Source organism: Sceloporus undulatus, chromosome 5, assembly GCF_019175285.1.
Source record: "Sceloporus undulatus isolate JIND9_A2432 ecotype Alabama chromosome 5, SceUnd_v1.1, whole genome shotgun sequence".
Classification (NCBI taxonomy): domain Eukaryota; kingdom Metazoa; phylum Chordata; class Lepidosauria; order Squamata; family Phrynosomatidae; genus Sceloporus; species Sceloporus undulatus.
In genome coordinates, this window is record NC_056526.1 from 14,953 (window position 1) to 23,962 (window position 9,010).

At 54.6% G+C, this 9,010-nt stretch overlaps 1 protein-coding gene across 1 annotated transcript in view; it reads left to right on the plus strand.

Moving 5' to 3' along the window:
• The first annotated feature begins 721 nt into the window (after positions 1-721).
• Positions 722-9,010, plus strand: part of SBF1 (SET binding factor 1) — a 31,929-nt gene continuing 23,640 nt past the window's right edge. Inside the window, exons 1-7 of the mRNA XM_042467669.1 lie at positions 722-784; positions 1,731-1,803; positions 2,127-2,240; positions 5,699-5,766; positions 6,518-6,544; positions 7,210-7,315; positions 7,415-7,547. Of these exons, the coding sequence (XP_042323603.1) occupies positions 722-784; positions 1,731-1,803; positions 2,127-2,240; positions 5,699-5,766; positions 6,518-6,544; positions 7,210-7,315; positions 7,415-7,547 (584 nt within the window). The remainder of the gene's footprint in view (positions 785-1,730; positions 1,804-2,126; positions 2,241-5,698; positions 5,767-6,517; positions 6,545-7,209; positions 7,316-7,414; positions 7,548-9,010) is intronic.

Genomic DNA, 9,010 nt, shown 5'->3' on the forward strand with positions numbered 1-9,010 from the left:
TAATTAAAACAAAGTGTCCAGGGTTTTGGGATGTTCTTAAGCTTTAAGGACGCTTGTGTGATCCACATTTCTCCCAATGCACTAAACTTGTTCTCCCTGATCACTGCAGGATTGTGGGCTGGTGCGTGCGGATTGACCGCTCTTGTCTGGCTTCCATGATTCCTTGGGCGATATCAAAGAAGCATGGGCAACTGAGTCTTGTGGTCAGGGAGGAACCTGAAGTTGTAGGGGACCCCCCCCCCCAGGGCCATCTAACTCATCCTTCTGCTGCTGTTGCTCTCTGGCATCCCTGGCACCCACCTACCCACTTCTGCTGAGAAGCCTCTGGCAGAGAAGAGTCAGCATGGGAAGGAAGCTGCCTGGTGCCCAGTTGGGGTGCTTACTTCCGTGCTGCTCTCTTGGCCCAGAGAAGTGGCTCTCCATGGGGCTGGGCAGGGCATGACTTTGTCCCCCCCCCCCCAGCCTTGGCTGGAGATGCTGCTGCCTGCTCCTCTGCTGACCTGCTCTCTAGGAAAGGTGTTCTGTCAGCAAAAAGGGTCTCAAATGGTTGTGTGTCAGCAAAGGAACATCACTTGCCAGTGCGAGCAGTGGCCGGATGGGACAGGCAGGAGGGCCTTGGCATGCCTGGGGGCTTCTGGGCCCCTTGGGGACAGGGAACTGAGGCCAGAAGGACCAACTGAGCGGCTGGCTGGACCTATGCTGGCCTGCTTCTGGTGACTGCATGAGAGGTGCATGGGACCAGGTTGAAGGCGAGAGCCTGGAGAGGAGACCTTTGGAGGCCAGTGTAAGTGTCCAGAATGGCTTAGCCTCTCACCTCTTGCTGCCTTTGGCACGTGGAGGCCACTGGTTCTCTCCTGCAAAGCCCAAGGAACCACAGAGGCTCCTTAGGGTGGACTTTTAAACGCAGCGGCCAGCTGTCCAGTTCCCTGAGCCAAGCTGGGAATTATATGCCGAAGCCCAGCTATTCCTAGGCCACGCTGGACCAAAAAGGCTTCCCCCAAGAGCCTGTCTGGCTTGTGCCAGTCTTCCTGGCTGACGGCCTTCCCCCGAAGGCCTTGGGCAGGCCAGCAACCAGTAGGGCAAGCAGATCCAGGGTGCGGCGGACAAAACATGAGCAGGCTCCAGTGTCTGTGAGTTTACACCTGTTTGACAGAACTGGGAGGGTAGCTGGGTCAGAAAGTCCAGCTGTGTTGCTCTATGGCAGATGAGCAGATTCTGAGAAGCCAGACTGGCAAATGAAAGAAGGAGGTCATGGGAGGAAGGGGGGGGGGGGGGGGGGCACACACTTTCATAGTAGACAGGTGGGAATTTCTTGAAATTGGTGCATTGCTAATAATCCATTGGCATACCAGATAAAGTATTGATGATGATGATTTATTTATAGCCCACCCAATCATGAGGAATCTGGGCAGGTTACAGCCATAAAAATACAAAAATATAAAATACATAAAAATAAAAATACACTCTGTGAAGTCAAAGGCTTTCATGCCTGGCATCCATAGTTTTTTGTGGGTTTTTCGAGCATGGCCACATAGCCCTAAAGCCCACAAAACACTATAAAAATACACTCTTCTTCTTGAGGCTAGCCCTGAGGGAGATGGGCCAGCCTTTTCGCTCCCTCCCAGACCAGAAGTGGTTTTTCAAAGCCTTCTTGGCAAAGGTAGCAAACTTAGCTGGATGAGTAATTCATTCTTTGCGTAAGACTTTCTTTTAATAACCCTTTCTTCAAGGATTTCCCTGTGCCTTCATGCTTCCACATCAAGGGGCAAGATACAGGGGGGCAGGCACCATGCGCCATGCTTGGTCGGTGAAGGCAGAAGGGTGCAGTCAGGCTCCAGTCCCAGCTCCTTAACTGGAATAGCCATGTGGTCTGCCAGAAGCCCCCATCCAGCCTCACCAGTCCCCAACTGGCCACTGATCCCGGCCTCTTCACGGAGGGGGAGAAGAGCTTGGGGGGCCTTGTGGGGTCCTCTCTTCTCTCTCTGCTCCCTGGGCTTGGCAGGGTGCTGAGAGCCTCTGCCCTGGAGCCCCTCAAGAGGAGCTGGGGAGCTCCAGGGCTGGAGATGATGGAGCACAGGGCCAGAGAAGGGTGGTATAGTGCATGTTCCTTTTCTCTTGACCTGCAGGGAGCACTGATGGCCAGGGACAGATACTCCAGCGCTTTCCAGAGAAGGACTGGGAGGACAACCCTTTCCCCCAGGGCATTGAACTGGTGAGTCGGCTACGCATGGGTGGAGTGCGTGAGTTGAGTATGTTGGCCTCTGGCCGGCCAGCCAGCCAACCCACCATCCTTCCCAACTCCCTCAAGCCCTCCTGAAGTGCAGGAGAACCAGGGACAGCACCTGTGCACATGAGGCTCCGTTGGACGGGCAAAATGTCCAATGGTGCTGTATGCAGGTGTACACACAAGTGTGCTTCCAGGGAAGGTTTCAAGTGTGCAGCTTCCCTGCCACTTTTGTGGAGCTTTATGGGGGCAGGTCTCAAGATGATGTAGGCCTCCTTCCTTTCCTCGCCTTTTCATTTAGCACTAGGAATGTTTTTTCCTTCATCTGCTGAGGAATGGCTGAGGTGCCATGCAGACAATGCAAACAGTGGTGTGAAGAGCCCTTGGCCCAGAAAAGAGCATCCAGACTCCCTCTCGCTGCATCTTCCTCTGTGCTGCTTGGGCCCCTTTGCATGCCATTACCCCATTGCCACCACTGTTTGCGTTGTCCGCAATTTCTGCTTTGTTGTGCACCTCATAGTTTATCATAGAATTGTAGAATTGGAAGAGACCACAAGGGCCCTGATCCAGTCCAACCCCTTTATTCTGCCATGCAGGAAATCTCAATCAAAGCATCCCCGACAGAGAGCCATCCAGCCTCTTTAAAGACCTCTAAGGAAGGAGACTCCTCTACACTCCGAAGAAGGAGTGTCTTCCACTGTCGAACAGCCCTGACTCTCTGGAAGTCCCTCCTAATGTTGAGCTGGAATCTCTTTTCCTGCAGCTTACATCCATTGCTCCGGGTTCTGTTCTCTGGAGCAGCAGAAAACAAGCTTGCTCCCTCCTCTGTACGACATCCCTTCAAATATTTAAAAAGGGTTTGGAGTCTGTCACAAAGCAGTATACAGTCCAAAACCTACCTGCCGCAGGGTTGTTGTTAGTCCTTATCAGTCTCTTCCACTTCTCCCAAAAGACCAACACAAAACAAGATATATAATGGAAATATTTAAAACCAGTTTTAAAACCAGTTCTGAAATTATAAGGCTTTTAAGAGAGAATAATGCCATAAGCTGAAGCCAGGCTAACCTCCTTCCTGTGGAAGGGAGCTCCTCCATCAAGGCTCTGCTCCAGAGAGGAAGCCCCCTGCCTCCTGCGCTTGCCATCCCAGCCTCTTGGGACCTCTGCAGGAGACTCAGATTTTGGGGCAGAGAGAGGGAAGGAGGCACCCCTCAGCTCCCTGACTGCTCCAAGTCGGCCTCCTCCCCAGTGGTTCAAAAGGCCTCTGGGGGCACCAACCGGCAGACGTCGCCCCTGCCTCTGCCTAGCTTCCTCTCCACCCTCCTGGTGTAGTCATTCTCTCGGAGTCTGTGGGTCTGGGAGGCCAAGCAGTGTGGGGCACGCTGCCTCCTCCCCTGGTGGGAGGCAAGAGGAAATAGTTGCTTCATCACCACCACCCCGGTGCTGTGCCCCTAGCGATGAGGGGTGGGTGACCACTGGGGCATCCCTGATGAGGGAATGGAGGGGGAGGAAGGTCTTCCCTTGGGGGCGGGCTGCGTGCCCCTTCTGGTGATGGCGGGAATAGCCCCCCCTGCTCAGCTTGATGCCAGTAGCCCACCCTGGTCTCTTGCAGTTCTGCCAGCCAAGTGGGTGGCAGCTCTTCCGCGAGAGAAATCCTCCCACCTTCTTCATCGCGGTCCTGACAGACATCAATTCAGAACGACATTACTGTGCCTGCTTCACATTTTGGGAGGCCATTGAGAGGTCCCAGGTAATGGTCAGGGGTGGGTGGCAGTGGGACAGGGTCCCCTTCCTGGCAGGGGCAACAGGGAATGTCAAAGTGAGCCCCATTGCTGCCTCAGCCTCCTGTGGGGAGAGTAGACACACTCCTCTCCCTCTCAGGTGGGTCAGGGACTATGGATGGGCAGCTCTGGCAGAACCGCGGAGCCTTTTCTCTCCCAGCAGCTTCAGAATCGTTTGCAGAAAGAGGAAGAAGAAGAAGAAGTGGAGGAAGAAGAAGAGGAAGAGGAAGAAGTGGCCGCCCCAGTCCAGCCAACTCAGCTCTTTGCTCCCAAGAGTTTGGTGCTTGTGTCCCGACTGGACCACGCAGAGGTGTTTCGGGTAAGGGGTGCCAGCGGAGGGGTGGAGCTGGCATGAGGAAGGGGCAAAGCCGGTGCCATGGAGAACCTGCCCTCTGGAGCGCCCTTTATCTCGGGTGGCTTTATAGCTCTGCTGCTAAAGGGACAGAGGGTGCATCCTGTCCCAAACTGCCCAAGGTTTACAAGGCCGCCACTCCCAGGAGTAGTTGCCAAAGGAACCGGCGCTTTGTGGAAGAGGGGGTGGGTGGTGGTCCCAACGGAGGAGAAGCACAGGAGATGCATGGGGGGGGGGCTTGGAGTTTGTCTTCCTCCATTTCAGAATATGTCTTCCAACCGTGTGATTCTGTGGTTCCCTTTTGCTCCCCCTGGCATCTCCTCCTCACACTCTGAGCTGTGGGGAAGTGTCTGGGGTGCTCCCAGGCCTTCCATCTTGACTGTGTCAATAAGAGGGGACACCAGGGAGCAGGGCTGCCTTCACCTCATAAGAGGGCCACCCAATACTCCTGTGAGTCAGGTGGGGCCCCTTGAGAGCAGGGCTGCTTGGATTGTGTTAGTCCAGGCGTTACAGGGGCTCAGCTTTTGAAACATGTAAGGATGGTGATATTGTGTGCCATATTGTTGTGTGTTGTGGCTTATGGGGCTCCCTCCCATCACAAGGAGCCCAAGCCATGCCCCAGTTGTGCAAACGTCGCTAGGCACCTCCGTCCATGACATGGAGAGCCATTGCAGGTGAGGCCCTGTCCTTTAGCTATCCATTTTTTGGAGGCAGACCTTTGCCACTTGGTTCCTAAATGCAGTTCTGCACAGGCTTTTCCCTTTGGGATGGTAACCTAGGAGTCGAAAAGAGGTGGCTCCCCCACCTACTCCTGCAGCCCCCGAGGTTGGTCCTAGCCCTGCAGTGTGGAGCTACCCACTCGCCTGCACATGATTGGGGCAGCCTGGGTAGCAGTCTGGGTCCTCTGTGGGGGGCTGCTTGAGGCGGCTGGCTCTGACTGGTCCCAGGAACTCCAGTGGCAGTCTGTCCTTCCCAGCAGACTGAACCTGAATGCTTGAGTGCATTGAGAGCCACAGGAGGGAGAGGCCACTCACCCCTTTCCTGCCTGTCATAGGCCGCTGTCCCTGGCAGTATCCCCTGGGGGCTCCTGGGGCTCTTACCTGGCCTTCCCCTCCCCTGCACCCCAGCAGTGGCTCAGGCCCTCGGTCGGGGAGTCCTGATTCCTGACAGCCAAATTCCTGCTAGGTGCTCTGCGGTTGTTGTGGAAGCAGCGATGGCGGCACCTGCTTCTGGGACCCCTGTACCCCTGGGAACAGCAGAGAATAACAGCATCTCCCATCCCCCCCCCCCTTCCCCCCCAGAACTGCCTTGGCTTGATTACCCCCTCTACGTGGACGGACTGAGCCACCTCCTTGGAGACAGTCATCGGGAACCTCCTGACCTGCAGCATCCCCATCACGGGGGGCTCCCAGGTGGGTTCCTGCTTTCATAGGGGCTCCCAGCATTGGTATCCCCACGCCAAGGGCAGGATTGCTGAGGGGTGCAGGAATCAGGACACCCCTCTTTTCCCTCTGTAATGCACCCTCGGCATCACCAGCAGCTTAAACTCTGTAATGGATGTGAGGGTAGGAGGTGGTGGAAGATGGCTGCCAGATTGCTTCTCCATCCTCTGTCCTTGGCAGTAGTCCCTGTTGTGGGGTGGTCCTGTCCCTGCAGCTGCAGCTGGCCCTCTTCTCTCTGCTGCTGCTGCCACCCCCAAATTTGAATCCAAGCCAAAGGGTTCCTGGTGGCCTTGTTTGTGTGTTGCTGCGTGGCACAGTGGTGGAAGCTCGTGGCCATGCCAGCTGGCCTGCTTGCCCACTCTCTCCTCAGCTCTTTTCCTCCTGCCCCAGAGCATCCTCCTGGGAGGGATCCAGAAGGACCCTCATGTCTGTCTGCCTGTCTGTCTGCGGGGAGGGAGTTGGTGCAAAGCTGGAGACATCCTGTTTCTGTGTCCTGTGTGTGCAGTGACTGGCCAGCAGGCCCTCTGTCCCTCCGTCTGTCCCTTTGCGCTTGTTCTCCTGCACTGTGTCAAGGCCTGCACGCCTGCTCCTGCCTCCGCCTCGTGCTCTTGGCTTTTTGGGCCCTGCTCCGTGCGCTTGGCTCTGCCTCTTGCTCAGCCCTCTGCCTGGGTTGCGCTGTGTTTCTAATTGACTGTGCTGTTTCTGTCTGTCTCTATCTCAGCCTGACACGGAGGACGAAGGAGGAGCGGTACGCACACCTTTTCTCTCCTGGGGGCTGCCTCCTCCTCTGTGGGGCAGCGAGGCGGAGGAGGCTTTGGGGGGCTCAAGAGGCTTCCGCCTGTCTTACCCTCCCAAGAGTGACCTGTGTGCAGATGCCTATTCTCCCTTAGTGTGGCTGTGTGTGTGTGTGTGTGTTTGTGTGTTTTGTGGCCAGAGAGGGAAGGAAAGCAATGAAGAGGGAGGGAGTTTTGTGTATGGGTGTATTTCCTGTGTCTGGGGCGGGGGAACCCACATGCAAGTGCTGGCCCTTCTCTCTGTCAGCCTAGCACTGCTGCTTCTAGTCTGGGCGACTGAGGCTGCTTCACATGTGAACTTTTTTAAAAAACAAAATTGGCTGGGGCAAATAAAATCCAGAAGCAGCCAGAGACTCTTGTGAGCCGACCATCCGTCCGTCCATCTGTGAGACTCCCTTCCTCCTCTCCCTCCATCCAAGTGCACCATTGGTCAGGCAAAAAGTCCTTCAGCAGGAAGCAGGGCACCTTCCCTGTGTGCAGCCAACGGGGCAAAATGCGCATCCTTGGCCTCTGCTTCTGAGGTCCAGTTGGCGAGGAAAGGGAGGTGGGCCTTGTTTCCTAGAAGCTGGCTTCCCTCCACTGAATCCCAGCAATGGGGCTTGTGGCTTCTCTCTTGCAGAGGACCATCTCTCTGGGGGCAGGCGACAGGCAGGTGATCCAGACGCCCATCAACGACTCTCTTCCTGTCAGCAACTGCAGCGTGGCTCTTCTCTTCCGACAGCTTGGTGAGACCACTTGGGCCAGGGCCCTTGGGGTGGGACGGGTGGCCGTTTGGCTGTGATGGCCAGAGGGGGTTACCGCTGTCCCTCTTGCCCTCTCCCCAGGAATCACCAATGTGCTGTGCCTCTTTTGTGCGGCCCTCACGGAGCACAAGATCCTCTTTCTGTCCAGCAGCTACCAGAGGTTGACCGACGCCTGCCGGGCCTTGCTTGCCCTCATGTTCCCCTTGAAGTACAGGTGAGGAGAGGGAATCCAAGGGGCTGCAGGTCTGCCTCTGCTTGTGCTGCGACTAAGAGGAAAACCATGACTATCTTGGCTTGTGATCCAGATACCTGGCAGGTCGCTCTCAGCAATGCTGCTGGGCCTGTGGATAGAGCTCCTTCCACTCAACCTCTGAGGCAAATGGCTCCCTTGCCCGTCTCATTTCCAGAGTTAGGAAGGGCCCTCCTTGAAGGATTCCCCGCCAAACCTGAAGGGAGTCTGTAACCATTCCTCCTGCTGAAAACTGACCTGCGTTCATAGAATCATAGAATTGGAAGAAACCATAAGGGCCATCTAGTCTAACCCCTTTCTGCCATGCAGGAACTCACAGTCAAAGCACCCCTGACAGATGGCCATCCATCCTCCGTATAAAGACCTCCAAGGAAGGAGACTCAACCACTCCCACAGTCGAACACCTCTTTACTGTCAGGAAGTCCCTCCTAATGTTGAGCTGGAATCTCTTTTCCTGCAGCTTGCATCCATTGCTCCATTGGGTCCTATTCTCTGGAGCAGCAGAAAACAAGCTTGCTCCCTCCTCAATATGAGACCCCTTCAAATACTTAAACTGGGCTGTCATATCTCTTCGTAACCTTCTTGTCCCCAGACTAAATATCCCTAAACCATTCCTCTTAGGGCGTGGTTTCCAGACCCTGCACCATTTTCATTGCCCTTCTCTGGTCACATTCCAATTTGTCAATATCCTTTTTGTGGTGACCAGCACTGGACACAGGGTTATTCCAGATGGGGCCTGGCCAAACCAGAATAGAGTGGGACTGTTACTTCCCCTGATCTAGACACTAGACTTCTGTTAATGCAGCCTGATATCGCATTGCCCTTTTTAGCTGCCATATCGCACTGTTGACTAACGTTCAACTTGTGGTCTACTTGGACTTCCAGATCCCTTTCACACGTAAAAGTCTCTCGATCATCCAGGTGTCCCCCATGATCCTATGTCTATGCCTTTCATTTTTCCACCTTAAGTGCAGTGCTTAAATTTCTTGGTGTTGAAATTCATCTTGTCAGTTTTGGCCCAGCTTTCTAATCTATTCAGGTCTTTTTGAATACTCTCTATTATTTTGTCCAAGTCATTGATAAAGATGTTGAATAGCACTGGGCCCAGGACAGGATCTTTTGGCACCCCTCTGGTCACTTCTCTCCAGGATGAAGAGGAGCCAGTGCTGAACACCCTTTGGGTTCCCTTCTTCCTTTTCCTAAAACCGAGTTCCCTCCCTACATCCCTCAAAATCCAATCTTTGTGAGACACTTCTGCCTTTCTGAAAGTGTTTCTGAACGGCTTCCATGCTCCCAGGGCTCCTAATGTACAACCCCAGAGCTGTAGCGTTAAAGCCCCTTAACCCTGCATTGCTCCAGGAAAGAAAAAAAGGTGAAAAGGAAATTTTGGCTTAAGAAAGACAAATGAAGCCAGTCACTTTTTTTTT